Source organism: Scyliorhinus canicula, chromosome 10, assembly GCF_902713615.1.
Source record: "Scyliorhinus canicula chromosome 10, sScyCan1.1, whole genome shotgun sequence".
Classification (NCBI taxonomy): domain Eukaryota; kingdom Metazoa; phylum Chordata; class Chondrichthyes; order Carcharhiniformes; family Scyliorhinidae; genus Scyliorhinus; species Scyliorhinus canicula.
The window spans coordinates 85,956,966-85,981,275 of NC_052155.1; the positions used below are offsets into that span (position 1 = coordinate 85,956,966).

Consider the following 24,310-nt stretch of genomic DNA (forward strand, 5'->3'; position numbering starts at 1 on the left):
GCCCCAGAAGACAGTTTTCTGCCCTTACAAACCCCGTCTGATCTTTCCCCACTGTTTCCGGGAGGCAGGGCTCCTGCCTCAGCACTAGGATTTTAGCCAACAAGTTTTGCATCTGTGTTAAGCAGAGAGATTGGCAGTACGGCCCACACACTGTGGAGTCGCCATCAACACAGCCCTCCACTCCAACATATCTGTAACTATCACATATCACATACTGTACAAGGTGTACTCTAGAAATGATTTTTTCGTGTTGCGTCGGGTGGTGCTGATGGGGGTAGTAGGGGCAGAATATACCGGAATTGTGATTTCGGACTACATGCCGCATTGGCTGGATGTGAGGCTTAGTTCAGAGCAGGTGCAGAGGTCGGGATGGAGGTTGGATTTGAGACTTCTGGCAGACAAGGCATTTTGTGAGAAAGTGTGAGTGGTGATTAGGAACTATGTGGAGCTTAATCAGAATGGGGAGATGTCGGCGGCCACATTCTGGGAAGCTTTGAAGGCGGTGGTCTGAGGTGAGATTATTTTGTTGAAGGCTCATGGGATAGGAGGAAGAGGTAGGAACACCACGGCTATTAGACAAGGTAGTCGAGGTGGATAGGAGATATTCGGTGGCCCCCACAAGGGAGTTGCTAATGGAGAAGAAGAGGTTGCAGGAACAGTTTGACAAGTTAATGACGGGCAAGGCGGCGGGGCAGCTGCAGAGGGCGAGTGGGTTCAGTATGAATATGGAGAGAAGGTGAGTCGTATGCTGCCCCACCAATTGCAGCATCAGGCAGCATGTCGGGATATTTTGCAGGTAAGGGCGGGGAGGGGAGGATTGGTATCGGAGCCGGAAAAGTTAAATGAGATGTTCGGAGGATACTATGAGAAGTTGTATAAGGCTGGGCCAGGGAAGAGGTGGGGGATATGGAGTGGTTTCTGGATGGACTGGAGTTCCCAGAGCTAGATGAGAGGAAAAGACAGGCATTGAAGGAGCCATTGAGGCTGAGGGAGGTGCTGGATAGTATCAGGGGAATGCAGTCGGGGACGGCCCCGGGACTGGATAGATTAAGGCAAGTTTTACAACCAGTTTGTGACTGAGTTGCCCTTCCTCCCCACCTGTTGGGGATGTTTAGGGAGGCGGTGGAAAGGGGTGAGTTGCCAACAACGTTGTCTCAGGCGTCAGTTTCCCTGAAGAAGGAGTGGACCCAATGGAGTGTGGGTTCTACAGGCCCATTTCATTGTTGAACACGGATGTGAAAGTACTGGCGAAGGTGTTGCTGTGTAGGTTGGAGGGGTGTGTGCCAGGGGTGGTCTCAGAGGACCAAACAAGTTTTGTGAAGGCTGGGCTGCTCTCCAACAACATTAAGAGGCTGTTGAATGTAGTTATGACTCCATCGGTGACATGGGCACTGGAGATTATTGTATTCATGGATGCGGTGAAGGCCTTTGGGTAGAGTGAAGGTACCTGTTCAAAATTAGATTTGGGTTTGGACAGAAGTTTGTGGCGTGGGTGCTTCTTTTGTATGTGGCCCCGGTTCTAAACGTGCATACAAATGAGACGAGTTCAGGGTATTTTATTTGCACAGGGGAATGAGGCAGGGGTGGCTGCTGTCATCATTGTTATTTGTACTGGCGATTGAGTCATGTCGATGGCCCTTTGGCGGCCAACCAAGTGGTGAGGGATTGTGAGGGGGTCAGGGAGCATCAGGTGTCGTATGCAGACGACCTGCTGTTGTTTGTATTGGACTCGATGGAGAGTATGGGCAGAATTATGGGCCTGTTGGGGAGGTTTAGGGCCTTCTCCGGGTACAAGCTGAACAGAGGGAAGAGCGAGATGTTCCCGGAGAATGCGGTGGGATGGGAGGCCAATTTGGGGGTACTACCAATTAAGGTGGCAATAGATCTGTTTAAGTATTTGGGGATTCAAGTGATGCAGAGTTGGCCACAATGCGCAGGTCAAAGTTGACAGCATTAATCGAGGAGGTTAAGGGGAATCACAAGAGATTGGATGCTTCGCACTTTACGTTGGTAGGGAGGTGCATATGGTGAACTTCCTGTTTGTCTTTCAGGCCCTCCCGATTGTTTTCCCTAAGGTCTAAGGACGGGGCTGGTACTGCAGGTGAAGAGGGCTCTGCTACAAAGGCAGAGGCAGAAGGTGGGGGGAGGGGGGGTGCACGGGGGTGTTGGTGCTCTCGAACTTTATGTATTATTACTGGGCTGCGACTGTGGAGAAGGTGAGGCGGGAGGGTGGATTAGGTTGGAGGAGGAGTCCTGCAGGGGTTCTAGTCTGAGCGCCCGAGTGACGACCCCATTACCGCTATCCCTGGGGAAGTATACAGGGACTTCGGTGGTGCAGTCGACTATCTGGATATGGCACGTTGAGGAGGCATTTTAAGTTGGATAACATGTTGGTGCTGACGCCAGGTTTAAGCCAAGGTCGGGGGGGGGGGGGGGGGGGGGGGGGGGGGGTATGGGAAGTGGAAACATTGGGGCTGTAGCGAGATATGGATATGTTCTCTGAAGGGAAGTTTGTGGGGCTAGATGAGCTGCGGAGAAGTTTGGGCTGCCGAAGGGCAGTGAGTTTTGGTATATGCAGATGTGGAATTTTGCACGGAAGAAGTGGCAGACTCCAAGTTATTGGAGTACTTTGTTGGAGCAACTGCTGCTCCCTGATGATTTGGGGGAGGGTAGGATTGGGGACGTATACGGGTAGTTGGGGGAGCAGGACGAGGCATAGTTGGTGAGGATAAAGCATATGTGGGAGGATGAGTTCGGGAGGGAAATAGGTTGGGGATTCTGGAGTGAGGTGATGCGGAGGGTGAGCGTGAGGATGAGCTTGATTCAGTTTAAGGTGGTGCAGAGTACACATGACGTGGGTGGTTTCCTTCAGGAGCTCCGGTTTCCTCCCACAGTCCAAAGATGTGCAGATTAGGTGGGTTGACCAAACTAAAATTGACCTTAGTGTCCAGGGATATACAGGTTTGGTGAGTTTACGGGGATAGGGCGGGGGAATGGATCTAGGTAGGGTGCTCTTTCTGAGGGTTGGTGTCGACGCGATGGGCTCCTTCTGCACTGGAGATTCAATGATTCTCGATCATCTACCTTGTTACAAATGCTGTTTGCATTCAGTAGCGTGCCTTTTTTGAAACCATTCCTCATTTGCCACATACTCGATGCTTTGATTCGTTTCTCCTGCCTTCTAACCCCATTACTACCTGTTACCAATATTACTTCCTTACAATTTGGACCACCCTTCAAGTTTCCACCCCCCTGACAAGTTAGTTTAAACCCACCCCAACAGCACTAGCAATTCTCCCTGAGAATATTTCCGTGCCACTCCTGTTAAAATGTAACCCTTCAATCTGGTACAGGTACCCTATCCGCCCCAGAACTGGTCTCAATGCCTCAGAAATGTGGGGCGGCATTCTCCGAACCCCCGCCAGGTCAGAGATTTCTGGGGGGGTCGGCGTGAATCCCGCCACCGCCGTCCTCCGAATTCTCCGGCCCCCAAAAAATAGCCCTGGCGAGAATCGTGCTGCCCGCCTTGGAGAATGGCGGGGACTGGCACGACACAATGGGCCCCGGGGCCGCCCGAATTCTCTGGCCCGCGATGGGCCGAAGTCCCACCCGTTCTTTGCCAGTCCCGCTGGCGTAAATTGGAGTAGGTCCTTGCCGGCGGGACCTGGTGGCGCGGGTGGCCTCCGGGGTTCTTGGGGATGGCGCGGAGGGTTCTGGCCCCGAGCGGTGCCCCCACGGTGGCCTGGCCTGTGATCGGGGCCCATCGATCCGCGGGCCGGCCTGTACTGTGGGGGCACTCTATTCTTCCGCACCGGCGGCTGTAGCGGTCCGCCATTGCCGGTGCGGAAACAGAGGCCTCTGCGCATGCAGATGCTGGCGCTCCCGCGCATGTAGCAACTCGTGCTGGCCGGCGGAGTCCCTTAAGCGCCGGTTGGTGTGGCGCCAAGTGCCTTTCCCGCCGGAAGGCGGGGGGCAAACCACTCTGGGGGCAGGCCTAGCCCCTGAAGGTGTGGAGGATTCCGTTTTTAACCAACCGGCCAGCCTTCGGGACGCAACCTGGCTGACCTTCGTGACCCATGTCAGCCGACCTGCACGACCTACCATTTTCTCTTACTTGTTTGCTGCTGCAAAAATGGAGGACATGGTTTTGGGTCCCTTTGGCCCTCGTACCTGCTCCTGCAATGGAACCTGTTGGGTTAAGGTGAAGCCTTCTGGTACCGGAAAGTATGGAGTCTCCATCTGTCCAAAGTTCTGCATTTTTTCCCCATAAAATTTTATCAAATAAACCCTCCCGAACTTGTGAAAATAAAATAAAATGAATAAAACAAATGAACAAAATGAATAAAACGGCCTCGAACTTGTAAAGCAAAAAGCTGCGGCCATTTAAAAAAAATAGCGGCCGCACTGCGCATGCATGCCCGATCATCGGCGCGCATAGTTTTGTGCATGCGCGCCGATGATCTGGCACACATGCGCAGTGCAGCCACATTTTGTTTACATGTTTGCGGCCATTTTGAAGGCCACTTGCAGCCGGCGTTATTAACAGCCGGCTGTTGCGCACAGATTTGCGCGATCGGGAGCGCCGCCACGGACGGCTCCACGACCCTCCCGACACCCGCCTGCAACCCACCCGGGTTGCACACTGAGTTTGACAATGCCTGCCCTACACCATTTCTCCAGCCAATCGACCAATCATCCTGTTATGCTCACTAGCACATGGAACTGGGGGGAATCCTGAGATTACTGCTCTTGAGGTCCTGTTTTTTAATTCCCTTCCTAACTCCCTGAAATCTGTTTGCGGCTTGCTGAAAATCACTCATTTATCCCATCATCCCATTTCCTAGTTAATCAGTCCTCTGTCCATGCTCATCTGTTACCCCAACATCATTGCATCTTGTCTAATAAAAGTGGCATTATCAAATGCTTTTTAGAAATCCAGTACACCCTTACTGGTTCTCCTTTATCCATAAGACTTGTTGCACCCTCAAAGAACTCTATCAAATTTGTCAAATGTAATATCCCTTTCATACAACCAAGCAATATGGTCAACGTGGTTTTACTATGACCCTCTAAATGTCCTGTTACTACTTCCTTCATAACAGATTTCAGCATTTCCCCAATGACAGATGTTGGAGTAACTGGCCTATAAATTTCTTGTTTTCTGTCTCCCTCCTTTCTTGAATAAATGTGTTACATTGGTGATTTTCCAATCCCTTGGGACCTTTCCAGAATCTAGGAAATTTAGGTTCCTGATTTAAGGGTTACAGACGTGAAATGTTAACTCTGCCTGACCTGTTGAGTATTTCCAACATTTTCTATTTCCATTTTTCTTGGCTCTTGGTGTGTTGTTTTTACAAAAAACTATGAATCTGAGTAGATTGGGAAGATTGCAAATAGTGCTTTTAATTGTGACTAGGTGAAGTCATCAGTTAACTTGAACACCAAAATTATCTTTGGTGAATTGACATTAAGCAATAACAGCAGTAGTTACAATATCTAGTCTTGATACCTCCTTTCTCTTCTAGATAGGATATATTGTCTCACAATTTTTAAGCATCAGATAACATAGTTTAAAAGAAATGTCAGCTAGATATTTACTTTAAAATATTTTGTGTATGTGAAATATGCGCTCTTGTCTGAGATCATTCTATACCAGCAATTACAACACAATGCATCGCATATTAAAGCTATCTTGGTATGGTTTATGTGGACCTACAAGTCACGAGAGCAATGCAGAGTGGTATGTGGTTATCAGAAAGTGAGACGCCCTGCAGTTAGACAGAAACGTTGACCCTAGAGAAGTTACAGATGGACATTGTTTGCAAAAAAAAAACTGATTATATCTTAGTGGTGTGAAAAGCCACAATAACTTGCTATGGATGTATTAAAAACAGCCTGTTACAACGAGACTTCATTTGACTATAACTTCCTGCCATGTTATTTCTGTTTTGCAATTTAATTTATAACTGCAGTTTAAAAACTTAAATGAAGATTTGAAAAAATGTTAACAAGGACTTAGTTAAGGAAAAGCTTTTTTGGAAGTAAAGATTTAGAGTATCCAATTATATATTTTTTCCAATTAAGGGACAATTTAGCGTGGCCAGTTCACCTACCTTGCACATCGTTTTGGGTTGTGGGGGTGAAACCCACGCAGACACGAGGAGAATGTGCAAATTCCACACGGATCGAACCTGGGTCCTCAGTGCCGTGAGGCAGCAGTGCTAATCACTACACCACCGTGCAACCTTTTTGTTGCATTTGGTCATTGAAGTCTGTGTATTAAATGACCAGTGGGGCGAAGAGCTGCAGAGCATGTAAGCGGACAGTGTAAAATTACTTTTTATTTTCAGAGTATTATTTCTCAGGCAAACAAATAGTTGTTTAGTAGTACAGAACTTGAGTATTTTTGAAAAAAGGGACTTTTTAGTCAAAGCTTTTCATCTTGCTCTCATCAGGACATTCACACGAAAAAAATACAAGGGAAATCAGCAAATTTATACTGCATGAAAAACTGGTACTGATTGGTTGGCAAGTCATCTAACCTGCTGTTACTTTCAGGGGGCCTGTACACAATTACCACAAGTGATTTGTCTTTTCCATTTCTCATGCCGACCCAAATCGTTTTGACATCCTGGTTTACTGAACGTACATCATCCCAATGCTAATACCATCATTAATTAGATGCCACCATGTCAGAGCCACCCCTCCACCTTTTCCTCGCTTCCTGTCCTTCCTGAATATCCTATACCCAATGGTCTATCCCGTATCCTGAGATCGTGACCCCTTGCTCTAGACCTCCAAGTCATGGGAAACATCATCTTTCTTTGAAAATCTTTTTATTGGCTTTTCTCATATTTATAAACAGTTGTTACTTTTATACATTACATTTTTCTTGCCCGCTCTAATTTGCTTTAACTTACAGAGAGGTTTGGTTCTGGTCAGGTGCGCTCTGTGCACCACTGTGAGCTGCATTAGGCTTAGCCTTGAGCAGGAGGAGGTGGAGCTCACCCTGCTCAGTGCTTCGCTCCAGAATCTCGATCCTACCTCTGTCCCCAGTTCGTCCTCCCATTTTTGTCTGGTCCCGTCCAGTGGTGTTCGGGCTCTGTCAAGCAGCTGTCTGTATATTTTCCCACATAGCCTCCCCTTCTCGCTGCTTGTGCTTATCAGATCTTCTAGTGGTGTGCTTTCTGGGGCCCCGGGGTACCCTACTGTCTCTGCGGAGGAAGTGCTTTATTTGGAGGTGTCTCAATTCCTATCTTCCTGCTAGTTTCCACTTCCTCGTCAGTTCGTCCAGTGTCGCTAGTGTTATAACCTGCCTGCTTACCACTGGCTGGGGACTAATGGCAATCCCACAGAAATCATGAGCAGATTCCCTGCATAAATAAAGCTGGCCAGTTTGGAACCAGCTCGACAGGAGTGAGCAGCAAGGGAGTTGCTGCTGCTATTATGTGTGTGTGTGTGTATATATATATATATATATATGTTATCGTAAATAAATGTTATTTCTTTCTATCCTTCAACTCGTGCTGGATTCTGCGTTGCCCTCACAAAAGCCAGTCTGCACCCGACGTAGAAGTCCCCGACCGTCAGTGTGCCCACGTCCCGCCTCCATCTTTTGAAGATGGTATCTAGCATGGCTGGGGGGAATCTGTGATTGCCGCAAATGGGGGCCATAAGGGACATTTTGGTTATCCCAAAGTGCTTTCTCAACTGGGTCCACGTTCTCAGCTTGGCCGCTACCACTGGACTCGTTATGTACCTTGTTGAGGAGGATGGGAGTGCTGCTGTGGCCAGGGCCCGGAGGGTTATTCCTTTACAGGATGCCTCCTTGATTTGTACCCAATCTGTGTCGGGTTCTTGTATCCATCCCCTCACTTTTTCTGCCGTTACTGCCCAGTGGTAGTATTGCAGGTTCGGTAGAGCCAGGCCCCCTCTGACTTTCCCTCTTTGCAGTGTTGGTTTAGAAATTCTCGGGTTTTTGCCCCCCCCCCCCCCCCCCCCCCACCACCCCCACCACCACCACAAACGCCATGATTAGACTGTCTATGTTTTGGAAAAAGGCCTTGGGGATGAAGATCGGGATGGATCTAAACAGGAAGAGGAACCTTGGCAGTACGTTCATCTTGATCGTCTGCACTTTTCCCGCCAGGGAGAGTGGGAGAGAGCCCTACCGTTGAAGGTCTTTTCTTACTCCCTCCACCAGGCTGGTCAGGTTCCACTTGTGGATCTGTGTCCAGTCTCTGGCTATCTGGATCCCCAGGTAACGGAATCTGTTCTGGGCCGTTTTAAACGGGAGCCTCTTCAGCTCTGTTCCTCCCTCTTTTGGGTTCACTGGGAATGTCTCGCTTTTGCTTTTGCCCAGGTTACGTTTGTAGCCTGAGAAGGTTCCAATCTCTTTCAGTATTTGCAGTATTGCCTTCCTGTGGCTTCGAGACATAGAGGAGCAGGTCATCTGCCTAGAGTGAGACTCTCTGTCTCCTCTCCGGATTCCCTTCCCGTCGGGTCCCAGTGCCTTCCCCGCCTGCATGGAGCTCTCCACGATTTCTCCCAGGTCTATTGGTGCTTCCAGCTCCCCCCCATCTGCCTTCCCCCACCACTGGCAGTTCCAGTCTGTCTAGGAACTGTTTCATTCCCACATCCCCGTCGGGGGGCTCGGCGGCGTACAGTCTCCGTTAGAAGGTCTCGAATGCCCGATTGACGTCCTTTGGCTCTGTCACCTGTCTGCCTTTTGCTGTCCTTAACCTGCACTATTTCCCTCGTGGCTGCCTGCTTTCTCAGCTGGTGAGCCAATAGGCGGCCAGCCTTGTCTCAGTGTTTGTAGAAGGTCCCCTGTGTCTGGCGGAGTTGGTGCACTGCTTAAAGCAGCTTAAAGTCCATTTGCAGCTTTTTCCTCACCGCCAGCAGCGGTCCACTAGCTGTTGCCTGGCCACCATGAAGGGTGAGACCTCCCCGTTTTGGTTGTTACCAATGTAATAGCCAATGGCCTGCGATATCTTTTGGCAGAAAACCTTGTCGCCCAGGAGGTCCGTGTCCAGCCTCCATGTGGGGCACTGGGCCTGGCCTGTCTCCAACCTCATTTCCATATAAAGTGGAGCGTGGTCAGAGATAATGATCGCGGAGTAGTCTATTCCCGTGATCCCTGGAAGCACCGATTTCCCCACTGCAAAGAAGTCGATACGGGTGTATATACCTTGTGCACCTGCGAAAAGAACGAAAACTCCTTTTCTCCCGGGTGCAGGAACCTCTAAGGGTCCACCGCCCCCATCTGTTCCATGAAGGCCCCTAATTCCCTAACCATGCCAGACGTTTTCCCCGTTCTGGGGTTTGATCGGTCTGTCAGTGGGTCCAGCAGGCAGTTAAAGACCGTAATCAGTCGGTATGTGTCAAGGTCGGGGATTTCCATCATGTTCTTCTTTATGAATTCTGAGTTGTCCCAGTTTGGAGCGTACACATTTACCAATACGGCAGGTGCCCCTTCCAAGACACTGCTGACCATGACGTATCTTCCCCCTGGGTCCGTAACTGTCTTGGTTCCTGTAAACCTTGTCCTTTTGCCAATTAATATTGCTACCCCCTTTAGCGCTCGTCCCGTAGCATGAGTGGTACGTCTGCCCCATCCAGCACTTCCTTACCAGCAGTTGGTCTTTCTCCCTCAGGTGCGTCTCTTGTAGGTAGATTATGTCTGCTTTTAGGCTTCTTAGGTGGGTGAACACTCTGGATCTTTTCACTGGGCCGTTGAGTCCCCTTACATTCCAGGTAACAATCCTGGTGGGGGGGTTTCTGGCCCCCCGGTCCTGTGGGATCACCCATACTTACCTGGTGGACATGCACCTGCACCCAGGGGTTTCCCTTTGCCCAGGGGGCACCCAATGTGGCCACCAGCTGTGTGTACGCCACACAGGTGCACCCCTGCACTCCGGGGTTTCCCTCCGCTCTGATGCCCTCTCGAGTGGCTGTTTGCGGCACCCTCTTGGTTCCTCGCCCTGTTCCATACCTGCTGAGGCCTGTGTCTGTCCTGCTTCACTATCTCACCCTTCTCTTTGCTTCTCTTTTGTTCTGCGTTCTCCCCCAGACTCCTCCCCCCAGCCCCTGTCCCTTTGTTTCTCCCCCCCCCCCCATGTTTTCCTCCCCCTTCTGCCCCCCCCCTCCCCTTTTTGTGCCAGGCGCTCTCCCTCCCCTGCGTAGGTTACGCCGCGGCCCTCCTTCCTTCCTGCCCTCCCGTGCTGGCCTTCCTTGCTAGTACGGTGGCCCTCCTCCCAATATTCGCCCAGTTCTGGCCCTGTTTAACCTTTCTCCTACTGGCCCTTATCTCGCCCTCCTGTTTGCTTTCTTTACCCGTATTTCCTTCACTCCACTCCCCCATTGCATTGAGAGAGGAGACAAGCTCTGAGACAACACAGCACAGTCCCGTGCAAGGCATAACACACGTGTGCGCAGTTCATGATCCATTGTCTTTGTTTGCGGTTAATCCTCGGCTCTTTGTTTTGGTTTTCCCTTTCTTTTCTGTCCCCATGTCTTTCACTTTGGTTGCCTGTGCTCCTCCCCCAGCTTGTTCGCTCTAAGAAACTCATCAGCCGCCGCTGGGGTGTTAAAATATAGCTCTTTCCCCTCAAATGTTACCCAGAGTTTGGCCGGGAATAACATCCCAAATTTTACCTTGCTTTTGTGCAGTGCTGATTTCGCCTTGTTGAATTCAGCCCTTTTTTTGGCCAGGTCCGCCCCAATGTCCTGATACACCCTTATGGTCTTCCCTTCCCACATGCTCTGTTTCGTTTGCCGGGCCCACTTTAGGATTCTGTCCCGGTCTTGGAACCGGGGCAGCTTCGCAATAATTGCTCCGGGCTGGTCCCCGGTTCCTCCCGCACCTTTTAAAAATATTCTTCAGCTCCTTTCACACAGTTATTTCTCCCACGGGCCTCAGCTTACCGTCAGTCCGGTCCCTTGTGGCTTTTTTCTCTCTCTTTCTGTTCGTACCTCCGGGGGAGCGCTGCGTGGGTTCTTTCTTTTTTTTTAAGAATAAAAATATCCCCGGGACTAAACAAACAAAACAAAAAAAAACCTTGAAAGTTTAGTCCTTTAGCAGGAGCTGCCCCGTGCACGTCTTCCCCCTACAGAGCTCTACCGGGCGTCCGGAAACATCGTCTTGCATCCAGTCTGTCCAGCCCTGTCAGAATTTATTATGTTTCAATGAGATCCCCTCACATACTTAAACTACAGTGAATACAACCCAATCTCTCCACACACGACAATTCTGCCTTCCCAGGAAGCTGCCTCGTAAACCTTTGCTGTATTCGTTGTATGGAAGATTGCATACAATATGGCAGATGTTGTCTCACCAAGGCCCTGTAAGTATCCAGAAAGACATCTTTGTTCTTGTACTCAAATCCTTTTGCAATGATGGCCAACATACCATTTGCCTTCCTAACTGTTTACTGCACCTGCATGCTTGCTTTGAGTAATTGGTGTACAAGGGCACCCAGGTTCCCTTGTGCATCAACATTTCCCTGTCTTTCACCATTTAAATAATTCTCTGCCATTCTGTTTTGCCAACCGAAGCAAATAACTTAACATTTATCGATATTATACTACACCTGCCATGTATTTGCCCACTCAACTTGTCCAAATTGCATGAAGCCTCTTAGCTTGCTCCTCACCACTCAATTCCAGCTGGTTTTATGTTATCAGCAAACTTGTGAATAGTACTGGCCTCCCCGAACAGGCGCCGGAATGTGGCGACGGGGGGCTTTTCACAGTAACTTCATTGAAGCCTACTTGTGACAATAAGCGATTATTATTATGTTATTATTATTAGTTATTGTAGTAGTAGTACATTTGCTTTCATCATCCAAATTGTTGATGTATATTGTGATACCTGGGGCCCAAGCACTGATACCTGCAATACCACACTTGTCATCGCCTGCCAATCTGAATTTTTTTTTAATTCCCACTGTCTGTTTCTTGTCTGCTAATCGATTCTCAATCCATGCCAGTATATTACACCCAATCCCATGCACTTTAATTTTGAACATTATGTGGGATTGTATCAAAAACTTTATAAAATCCAAATACACCACATCCACTGGTTCACCTTTATCTAGTCTACTAGTTACGTCCTCAGAAAACTCCTATAGATCTGTCAAACATGATTTCCCGTTTACAAATCCATGTTGATTTTGTCTAATCCCATTGATGATTTTTGAGTGTCTTGTTTTCACATCCTTTTTTTTGAAAAATATTTTATTAAGGCATTTGTATCAGAGGTTTTAACAAAATAAGCAACCACGCACGAAACCAACAATAAAAACCCAGCCAACATGGCTTACATAAACAACTCCTCAATCCCAATTCCCCACAAACCTTACCCCACCTTGTCCAACTTCCCATTCCTCGCCTTTTTAAACCCTCCGCCCCCCCGCACTGCTGACAGCTTAATTTTTACCAAAGAAACCCCCTCCCCCTCACACCGCCCACACCTATCCTCCACCCCTTCAAAGAGCCTGCTCATCTGGGCCACCGTCATGTGCACTCTGTGGACCACCTTAAATTGTATCAGGCTAAGCGTGGCACACAACGACTCACCTCAGGGCGTCCTCCCATAACTCAGCCTCCAACTCCCCACCCAACTCTTCCTCCCACTTCCACTTCACCTCATCTATCGGGGCTCCCTCCCAATCCATAAGCACTTTATATATTTCCGATACCTTCCCCTCCCCCACTCCTGCTTTGGACACTACCTTTGTTATCACATCCTTTATAATAGACTCTAGCATCTTCCTACTACTGATGCCAACCGGTCTGTATTTCCCTGTTTTCCTTCTCCCTCCTTTTAAAATAATGCGGTTGCACCTGCCACCTTCCAATCTGCTGGGACTGTTCCAGAATCTGCTGAATTTTGGAAGATGACAACCAATGTGTCCACTATTTCCATGGTCACCTCCTTTAGTACCTGGGATGTAGATTATCAGGCCCTGGGGTTTTATCAGCTTTCAGTTCTATTAACGTCTCCACAGTTTTTCAATAATACTAATTTCCTTCAATTCCTCCTCACTAGACTCTTGCTTCCCTAGCATTTCTGAGAAGTTATTTGTGTCCTCTTTTCTGAAGACAAAACTAGTTGTTTAATTGCTCCTCTATTTCCTTTTTCTTCAGCAATTCTCCAGTTTCAAGCTTCACTAATCTTTTTCATTTTCATATATATATATATAGAAGCTTTTCCAGTTCTTTTATGTTCCTTGCAAAAAATGTTCTTATCTCGTCAGGAAAAACACAGATGATTTTCATTTAACAAATTCTTGCTGCCTTTTCTTAATTAATTCACCCTTGTTCAAGTAACTATTAATTTTATCCTGGATCATCATTTCTAAAAACTTTCTCATCACCAATGTTAAACTGACAGTCTTGTAGGTATTGGATTTTTCTTTGTGTCCTCTTTTGACATTTACAGTTCTCCAGTTCTTTTGCATTACCTCCATTTATGGACCAGTACCTACTCAATTTCTGCCCTCCCCATCCTCGGATACATCTCATCCAGTCCTGGTAACTCATTAACTTTAAGTACTGCGAGTCTGTGTACCTCCTCTTCACTAATTTTTAGTCCATCCTGTGACTCATGTTACTTCTCTTTCACTATGGCTTTGGCAACATCTCCTTGGTTGGTAAATACAGCTACAAAGTACTCAATTAGTACCTCAGCCATGTTCTCTGCCTCCATGCATAGATCCTCTGTTTGGCCCCTAATCAGCCCCACTCTTCCTTTAAATAATCTTTCACTCTTTATATACCTACAGAGGATTTTTAGATTCCTTTTTATATCAATTGCCAGTCTCCACTCTTGTTCATACTTTACTCCTCCTATCTCCCTTTTCACCTGCCTTTTGAACTTTCTATATTCGGCCCTGCTCTCAATTATATTATCAACCTAACATATGCTATATACCCACTTTTCTGCTTCGTTATATTCTCATCTCTTTTGGCATCCTGGTGTCTCTAGCTTTGGTTCCCTTACCTTTCTCCCTTATGGGAATGTATCTTATTTACAGCTTAGGCTCTATTTTGAACTGAAGCTCTTCACTTTCTTTGTTTATTTTCCTCTTCAGTCTTCCAATGATTTGTTCTCATTCTTTATTCTCCCTGCTCGCTCTTTATTATATTTTTTTTTACATATTTACATCATTGTCCACAGGTCTTCAGATAATATCCAATCATTAAACGACATTGGCAGCTAAGCTATATGCATAGAATCACAGAATCCCTAAAGTGCAGAAAGAGGTCATTCGGCACATCGCGTTTAAACCAGCCCTCCGAAAGAGTACCCTACCTAGGCCCACGCCCCTGCCCTATCCCAGTAACCCTGCGAATTGATAAAGGCCGACCTGCAAATCCCTGGACACTGAGGGGCAATTTAGCATGGCCAATCTACCTGACTTGCACATCTTTGGACTTATTAAATCTTCTAATTTTAAGTCCTCCCTGTGCAATATTAAAACACATAAGCATTTAAAAATGTTATTCAAAATCCAACCACATCTGGTCATCAATGGTAGTGGACATTTAAACAACTCTCTGAAGGAGGAGGTTGCACAAATATTCCCAAATGTGATTCATTGCTCATGCTAGAAAGAAATGGCTGAAGATTCTGGACACTGCAATGGTTACGTGCCTCTGACAAATTTCAGCAATAGTACTGAAGGTGTGTGCTCCAGCACTAACTGTATCTTTAGCTGTTCCAGTACAATTACAACACAGGCATCAAACCAGCAATGTGGAAAATTTCCAAAGTCCACAAAAGGCAGGACAAATCCAACTTGGCTAATATCCTCCCCATCACTCTACTTTCATCGTCAGTAAAGTGATGGAATGGGCTGTCAAACGCCACTTACTCAGAAACAGCCTGCTGACTGACACTTTGTTTGGGTTCCACCAGGGCCATTCAACTCCTGATCTCATTACAGTCTTAGTTCATACATCTACATAGCAGCTGGAGATCCAGTACAATGTTTTAATAATCCCTATGAACTGAGGCTCAGCTAGGTTAACGGGCGCAACTGTTCTTTTTTTTGATTATTCCTTTATCAAAGTTGTTATCAGATGGTGCCCACTAGCTTCCCTGCGACCCACCCCCCTGCCAGAGATCAGAGTGTGGACAATGACAATTCCCTAAACTAGCTCCTTGCCTGCTCCAAAAAACAATTCAAATTGAATCCAATTCATGATCCTCACAAGAGAGACGTACCATAACCAGGCATTGCACCTGACCTCATGCTCATCTTAACCAAAAGGCCGAGAAGTGATTGGCACACCTTTTCAATTAGTAGAAACCCCAGTTTTTTGCATGCAGATTTTGTCTATAGAATTACTGGTAAATGTATTTGTAAGAATTTGGCAGATAGACTATAATTTTTTTTTATAAATGTTTTTTTATTGGGTTTTTGAACAATGTATATTTACCATTATGTACACAGAATAAGAAATATGTGTGTGTATATATATATATATATACATATACAGAAGAGAAGGGCACACCCAAATATACCAAAAACTCTTATTCGGCTGTCCAAGACCTTTCGGAAGTGTCGGTGGGAATCATTTCTACCTTCAAAGAGTGATAGAAGTTTGAGACTCTGTTGTAAAAATAGCTGGGTCAATTGTTAATTTTAAATCTGAAATTGGTTAACAGAAATTAATCAAAGGTATTGTGGAATATGGGGCAAAGGCAGGCATCTGAAATTAGGTCACAGATCAACCGTGATCTCACTGGCTTAACATGTACTGTTCTGTTTATATCTGAGTTTCAAAGTGAGGAAAAATAAATCACTAATTACAGATAGCAGTTCCCGGTCCGTCCAGACAAATGGCTGCATGGAGGCATTGGTGACAGCCTAAGAACAGTTTGTGTAACGACTCCTGCAGTAGAAGCACCAGGCCAGGCAAATAAAGAAGGGCATAAAATATGCATGCAAAGTGAAAACTAGGACTTCCGGTGGCAACTGGTGGGAGAAGGTTGCACATAAGGTAGCTCCCGCTGTGGTTTTTGTTATTTGGACTGTTTAACCTGGTTCCTGGGGATTTTGATTACTAAAACTGGCCCATCATATGAGATAAAGAATTTGTTGCCGAAAATATGCCGCAATCTATGAAGAAGGTTGGTAGCAAGAAGATTGTAGGGGACAATCGTTCGACGAAACTAGAAAACCCGCAAAGCTCAGCAGGAGAGAAGGCGGTGGATCTGGCCTTGGGTATGGTTGCTCATAGCACGTTAGAAACGCTGACTGAGGTAATGGCGCAGGAGTTTGAAAAACACGTTGCGAAGCATTTTGAGGGGCAGGGTGATGATGGAAACCCTTAAGTGGTCAATTGAGGAGGTACTTGGGCTTGTTCAGTAGAAACTGGAAAAGACCTCGGAGACCGTGAAGGAGTAGGGCGAGTGCTGAAGGGTATGGAGGTGACCTTGTCATGGCATGGGGAGCGAATCATCTCATTGGAAGCTGAGATATTGCTAGTAGAGGAGTGGAACAAGATTCTGAGGGCAAAGTTGGATAATGTGGAGAACTGGTTGAGGAGACGGAACCTTAGAATCGTGGGGTTGCCAGAGGGGATGGTGGGCCCGAAGCCAATTGAGTAATTTTCTCAAATGTTTTCCAAGCTTTTGGGGGATGGGGACGGATGATTATCCCCTCCAGAGTTGGATCGGGCTCACCAAATACTCCGGCGGAAGCCTCGGGTGATTGAGTCGGTTCGGGTGGTGATTATTAGATTCCACAGCTTCTAGGAAAGGGAGCAGGTTCTGCAATGGGCCAAAATGAATCGGAACTCGAGGTGGGAAGGAAGCATCATCAGGATGTATCAAGATGTTGGAGTGTGGTTGGTGAAGCGGCTTGCGGCTTTTAATAAAGCAAAGTCAGCGCTATGTAGGAGTGGAGTCAGATTTGAAGTGGTGCGCCCGGCAGGGTTGAGAGTGACTTTTCGGTCAAAAGATCATTTTTTCAATACGTCAGAGAAGGCAGAGGCTTTTGTCAAGGAACATTGACTTGGATTTGATTGAATGGATTTGATTGGGACTTTAATGAGGACGTTTGGGAGGGGGGTGGTATGGGAGGGGTTATAGTATCTGTGGTACGTTTGGGATTGAGGGTGCTACTGTTGTCGGACGGTGGTGATCAGGGCAACAGAATGAGGAATATATGGCCCCCTGGGGGAATTTTAAGTATTGTAAGTGTGTTGGGCTTTGATTACTCATCCATAGCACGTATGGGTTGGGTGGCATTGCTTTTCTTTGTTCTTTGAACATACACCTTTGGTGGGGGGTTACCTTTGCTAGCTGTAAAGTTTCAGCTAGTGAACGGGCATGAGGTGGGAGGAGGGGCTGCGGCTTGTAAGACCTGCTGGAACAAGGTTCAGGGAACCTAGCTTATTTGTTTGGTGGGCGGAGAGAGGAGGGAGTTGTTTTTCTGGAATGCTTTGTTCACGATAAGAAGGAGAAGAGGGAGGTGTGGGGTGGTGATATGATTGACTCTAAGGGCTTTTAAGTCCTAGAGCCTAGTGGCTGTCTTGGGTGAGTACTGGGCTTGGGCCGGCCGGCCGGAGGTGGCGACTTTTGCCTTTTATCTTCAGGATTTCCTAACAGTCGGTGGGTCGGGGAGAGTGATGGGTTTATGGTTGGGTTTTTTTCTCTCCTCAACGGTAGCGCTTTGTAAATGGTATTTTGTTTGTGTGGATTTGTTTAGTTTGTTTAGTTTTATGAAATGAAATCTTCAATAAAAATATTTTCAGAAAAAAAACTTAATTCCTAAAAACAGAGTATTTTTGTCTCTCTTGATTACAGGTGGGAAAGCTGACATTTTGATGGTGAAAATTTTGGAATTGCATGAAGAATGTTCAATGTTTGTAGCTTTGTGTCAGCCGTTGATGAAAACCTCCACAGACCAGGCTGTTGAAAATTATGAATGCACCAGTAAAATCCCACTGAAGGTTTTATTCACAAGAGAAACAACATCTTATCTAGGGATCTGTGCAGGAGATATTGTTCACATCTATCCACCATGGTGAGTGTTATCTATCCTTCCCCAAATACAAGTCAGTTCATTTGTTTCTTGAACAAATTATTAAGTTGAATTAATAAATCTTACCATAATTTGCATCTGATAATAATGTTAAGGATCAAATAAGGGTTGTTTTGAAATAAAAATGCCCTGCAACTAAATAATGGATGTCAGTGGATGAAAGTGTCATAGTCCTGAACTGATGTGCTGTGAATTATTAGATACCTAGATAAGGGATTTGTCAAGGTTTTGTTGAAATATTGCTCTGTAGATTGCACTGCCCTGGTATATTACTGTTTTGCTTAGATGTAACAGTTTATATGCATATAATTTCTTTCAGTGCATATTGGTTACAGGAAAACATAGTTTTGCCACAAATTATTTATTTATTTTAAAATAAATTTAGAGTATTCGATTTTTTTTTCCAATTAAGGGGCAATTTAGAGTGGCCAATCCACCTATTCTGCACATCTTTTTGGGTTGTGGGGGTGAGACCCACGCAGGCACGGGGAGAATGTGAAAACTCCACACGGTCAGTGACCCAGGGCTGGGATGGAACCTGGTACCTCAGCACCGTGAGGTAGCAGTGCTAACCACTGCCCCACCTTGCTGCACTGTTTTGCCACAAATTATGGTTATTTTTTTCACAGTGCAGCACATTGATGGTAAAGCTCCTAAAACAAAAAAAGAACTGTTCTGTTGTGACCAAAATGGTCTTGCATTTGTCTGCTGCTGCAACTCAGTAGGCTGCCTTGGCCAAATTTGTGATGTCGATGATGCCTTTCCATAATTTCACTTGTCAACTCACATATATGGGTACTTGGTCTCCAGCATAGTGGTTGGAAAGTAAAAACTTACCATGAATCTACAACTTTCTGTTAAAGGGATATTTGTACTGGTAGTAGAAAAGTAATTGTTTAAAAAACATGAGGAAATATAAGGGAAGGTACAGCTCTTGATGCATAAAAGTTAGAGCTCTTGCAACAGGAGGTGGCTTAAACCTGGGTCTGAAGGCCACTCTCCATTAGGAACTCAGTGCAGGTTATATGTAGGATACAATGCAGTCACCTACATCTGGCTGCCATTAATTTTTTTTTATCAAGAGGAAGACGAGAGCAAGTGCACTAATTTTAGGAGGTCGCATGTTGGATGGCTCTTGCATAAGGCTTGATTTTTTTAGAATTTAATTCCCGGTCCCAGGGGTAATTTTTGGTGAAATAAGTGCAGGAAGCCATAAGGAAGAAAGATGTCCAATACCCAAAGGAAAGCTGCCGTTAAGAAGGGGGCAAATGTAGGTTCACAGTTGAGTGGAAGGGTCGGCTCTGCAACTGGAAGGATGGCGGATGCTGGATCGCTGGCTGGGGCCGCACATGTTCACGACAGAAAAGATAACCGATCTGATGGTTGTGGAACTTGAAAAACAGTTCGCAAGGCGCATGGTGGTGATGAGGAAGGAGATGATGGCAGCATTGAAGGTGCTGGTGGAGGAGGCGATTGCCCCGGTGAAGGTGATGGTGTCGAAGACATCGGCCGAGGTGCGGGAGTAGGGTGAGAAACTGAAGGGAGTGGAAGAGGCCTTGTCGCAACACAGTGATCAACTCACCTCGATGGGTAAGAAGCTGCAGAGAGTGTTTCATAAAGAGAAAGGAGACCTCCAGTCAGGGTTATTGTAACCTTGCGCCTCCAGGATAGTACTAAGTTTGATGTCCCCAATGAGCATATTGCACTCTGGAGGAGGCTGCTCTTCCAGTGATGAATAATGGAAGAGAAGAAGACTGAGGAGGGAAGCTATTCAGCGACAGGTGCACTTTGTGGTACAAGTAGGTGAGGGACCAACTGCTGAGAAAGGGTCTGCACAAGAGAGACAACAGAAGCTGACACCCAGAGATAGGGGATGATACCATATTGCCTCCAGATTGTGGCAAGGATGACATACCTTCAGATGACAGACCACAAGTGCATTTGAAGACCGTATCTCTCCAGGGAGAAAGAATTACATCGCAGAGTGACATGTTGGCTGGGGAGATAGCTTCCAATTGTGTTGGTGGCCATCCAATGCCTGCTGCTTTGAAGGTGACAGTGGCCTTTAATTTTTTTCTGGATACCTTTGCGGAATCTTACAACCATCGTTGTGATAGTTTTAATCTTCTTCAAATTCAGCACAGACAACGCCAGTCAAGCCGAGAGAGCCAGAGGCTTTGCAAACATAGCTGGATTCTTCAAAGTTCAAGGGGTCATGGATTGCACCTATGTTGCCATTGAAGCATCATTAGGACATCCAAGGGCCTTTGTCAACAGAAAAGGGTTCCTTTCAACCAATGCCCAACTTGTTTATGACCATTAACAGCAGATTTGTACCCACTATCCTGAAAATAGTCACGACTTCTACATACTTAGGCATTCCCAGTTGCTAGGGATGCTCTGTCCACCAGAACCTTTGGATGGTTGGCTTCAGGGAGATGAGGGATCTCTGTTTGAGAGATGGCTCATGACCCCTGTACAACCTGTACAAGAGAGCCACGCATCTACCAGGGTAATCATCAAGCAGACCATTGTCATGCTCAAAATGAATTTAGAAATTTGGACCATGCAGGTGGATGCTCTTCAATATTCTCCTGCACGTGTATTATTTATCGCCGTCATCATCTGCTATGCCTTACACAACCTGGCACGCCAGAGAGGAGAGGCCCTGTCAGTGGTGATGTAGTGGAGTGAACCATATCCTCAGCTGAGGGGCCTGAGGGTGGTCTTTTGATGAGGGCGAGCTATGCCAACCAACTGCGGTAACTGGTTCACAGAAGGCTTTGGATGCCAAAGAGACTCGGGAATTTCTTAATATGCAAAAATTTAACTAACAATGTGTAATTCACTCGATAATAACATCTTTGCTGTACTCCCCTCTTTGTATCTCCCATGCATCAATGCCAGGGCAGGCTGGCCATGTGCCAGTGATTAAACACCAAATGAGGCTGTTCAGAGGCACCTACATGAGCACAGACTTCCTTGATAGCTGTAACTCAATCAGCATCATAACAACGCATTGATAAAACACAAATGAAGCAAGAGTAGCACGAACACACAATAAACATTTAATACATAAGGTAAGCAATACTTTTGCAAATAAAACATCTGCACAATTCACGCTTCTAAACCCATGCATGACTAATCTGTTCTCGTAAACCTTTCATGGGTACTCGAGCATTCTATTCACCCTTTCGCTACCTGCTGTACTGACGATAGGCTGCTGACTCTTATGTACTTTGCCTGGGTTGACTTTAGCGGCCGTCCTCTGAACACCAGAAGCTCTGATAACCCCAGTGTGTGGTCTTCGCCACGGTGGCACTTCAAGGCATTCTGGTATCATTGTCAGAGGGGCACAGGAGAAGCTGCCCTATCAGGAGCACAATACAAGGTGCCCCTGATAGCGACAGCAGCTGCATATCCACTACCATGAGTGTCATTTGGTCCTGACTGCTTTCCTAAAAGGATCCAGGATGAACCTTTCTTGGATGGGATTCCTGCTGTCACCTTGGCTCTTGGCACTAGCGCTCAGATACAAAATGATGGAATACAGGTCAGAGAGCATACCCTGTATCCCATCAACGAGCTTCTGGGGTTGGTCCTCCATGACAGTCACCAGTTTCTCAATGAAGGAAGCCACCCATTCTGAACAACGAGAGATTGCATCGCTCATGACCTGGATGGACTCCATTGTCTATGCCAGTGCACACAACCTGGATAAAAACTCTGCCACATCTCCATATACCTCGTCCTGTACATCCAGCAACTGGCTCCTTACGATCAACAACAGAGGTTTGTCAGCAGCCTGGAGCTCAACATTTAGACAGTTCCAGAGTGCTAGAGGCCTGCACCATCTCAGTCTCTGATAATTGCTCTGACTACTGTCTACTGTGATGCGCTTGCACCACTGTGGATCCTTTTCTGTCAACTTGCTTATACCCACTAAGGGGCATGTAACTGTGCTGGTGTTGTGGTTCTGTGCTGTACTGCATAAGGATATGACAGCATCATCTGAGGCATCGTTGTCCTCCAGTCCCTCAGGCTAGTAGCTGCTGCCGCTGGGGTTTCACGTGTAGTGGCAAGAATCACAGATTAAGAAAGGCACCATCATCATTTGACTTTACTGACACACACCTCCTACATACAAACACTCTCACCATTGGAAAATGGTAATCAGGGTTTAAACCTCAGCCCCTTTAAGATTGACACACCCATTGCTCCCCAAATGCTGCAAGTCGCCAAAGTCACAATGTCAATGTTCCCTCCACATCCCTTTACCCCCATTCACATTCAGCACAGACTTTCTAGGAGAGAGTTATTAGCTCGTGGACTCTCACCACACCAGGATTGTGCTCCAACCTTTCCATGGTCAATGATCCTACACTATTAATTGATTGCCAACTGCAGTACTTCCTCCTCCACATGAGTAAAAATGGCAAGGTTTGGCACTTCTCTTCCATTCTTGCCCTCACGCGGACATTAGATGCCCACTTCTCCTGCAAAGAAAAAGGGACATTGCAATGAATCTTATACATTCATTTGTGTGCCCTACATGTCCATTGTCTGCAGTCAACACTTCGCAGTGATCTTCGCAAACACATTTCAGAATCTCCAGTGCCATGCAGTACCATGCAGTGTGGTATGTCTGCTTCTGACCACTGACTGCACTTGGCCCAGACATTTGCAATCCCACACCTGACACTTGGCCCAGACATTTGCAATCCCACACCTGACACACCGGTCAATCGTAAGACATCATTCAGCCTCTTACAGCACAATAAACAAGTCCTTTGGATGACTCCAAAGCTGCTGATCTGCTTTGCAACCTCCACCAGGCTGCTTTGGTCAAACAGAGAGGTTACTTTCCATTGCTTAGCATGAGCACCTATGCCAATCATTCACAGCCTCGAGGAGGAGTCACAAGGAATCCTCATTGAACCATGAGCCCATACTTGTTCTGGGTGTCTCCATTTGCTCTACCTCCATTTTCTGTAGCAGCTGAGGGTGTGCGAGTGCTTCAAGCTGCACAGTTGAGATTCCTCTGAACGGACCAAAAGAGTTAAAGGGTAGAATTAGACTTTTTCAGAGCACTTGTTATTCAGAAGGAAAATGGAACAGGTGTGCTCAGATGTTCTTTCCTCCCTAGCAAGGGTCCTGAATGAGATACTGCTGGCATAAAGTTTCCAAAATGGAAATAAAATGCTCTTACCTGCTGCAACTTCAGTTGTGTTGGCGTCACATACTATTATCCGTGTTGCTGCTCCAGTGGTTTAATGTATTTAATCGTCCTTTTTCTTTTTTCTCTTCCAAATCCAAGATTTCCTTTGCATCTGCCATCAATCTGTTCCAGGATGCTTTAAATGAGTGGCCATGACTGAGAGTTACGGACTCACCCGCCTTTTACCAGACATCTGTATTTAAAGGCCTGATTGGATGTGAAACTTATCCTTCCCGGAGTTAGTTGGCCACTTTCCTGCTGGACAGCCACTAACTGGCTGAGGCATGCTTTATTTGACATGAAGAAACAATGGGCCGTACGCGTCCGGCTCAGTCTCCTTCAGCCAGTCAAAAAAGTAAAATCCAACCCCATGTGTCCAAACCGGTGAACGGGCCCATGCGAGGCCTGATAGATAGTAAATCCAAATATCCCCTTGTGCAAGAATCCAAGCCCATGCACAAAATGAAAGATACCTTCCTACACACAAAACAATTTAGCCTTCCCATAAATAAGTCAAGCTGCACCCTGAACTTCCCCTCTTCCCCATTGTCCTAAAATTATGACATTCAGATATTACAACATTGTGCCACAGCAAATATGTGAGATTACCAAAGTGTCTGCTAGAAACAATATTTTTGCAACATTACATGGGTATAATTGCTAACAGACCCATTATAGATTTTTCATGGGTAGGATATATTCTTGTATACAGAAAGAAGTAATGTCATGCAACATATGATGTATCATTTTTATTGTAGTATTTTGTTCAAGCTTTAGGAGTGGTTGAATTTCCATTTGCAAGCTCTTTTTACCCCTCTGAAAAATTTAACTTGGTGACCTCATTATTAATATATACCTTTTGTTTATATACTCATTTCTGACTTGTCACATTCTTTGCAGTCTAGATAGAAGACAACACAAGACGTATAGAATGGAGCTAAATTTGAAAAGGTTGATTCACAGCAAATTGATGAGATTTAAATGTTACCAAAAACAAAGTCACTAATTATCTCACCTGTTCTGACAGTGGTTA

At 46.3% G+C, this 24,310-nt stretch overlaps 1 protein-coding gene across 7 annotated transcripts in view; it reads left to right on the forward strand.

The window, feature by feature from the left end:
* The window catches only part of spidr (scaffold protein involved in DNA repair), a 417,755-nt gene that overhangs the window by 168,790 nt on the left and 224,655 nt on the right, over nt 1-24,310 (forward strand). For all 7 annotated transcript variants that reach the window (XM_038809295.1, XM_038809300.1, XM_038809296.1 and 4 more), the window contains one exon: nt 17,822-18,041. In XM_038809295.1, the coding sequence (XP_038665223.1) occupies nt 17,822-18,041 (220 nt within the window). The remainder of the gene's footprint in view (nt 1-17,821; nt 18,042-24,310) is intronic.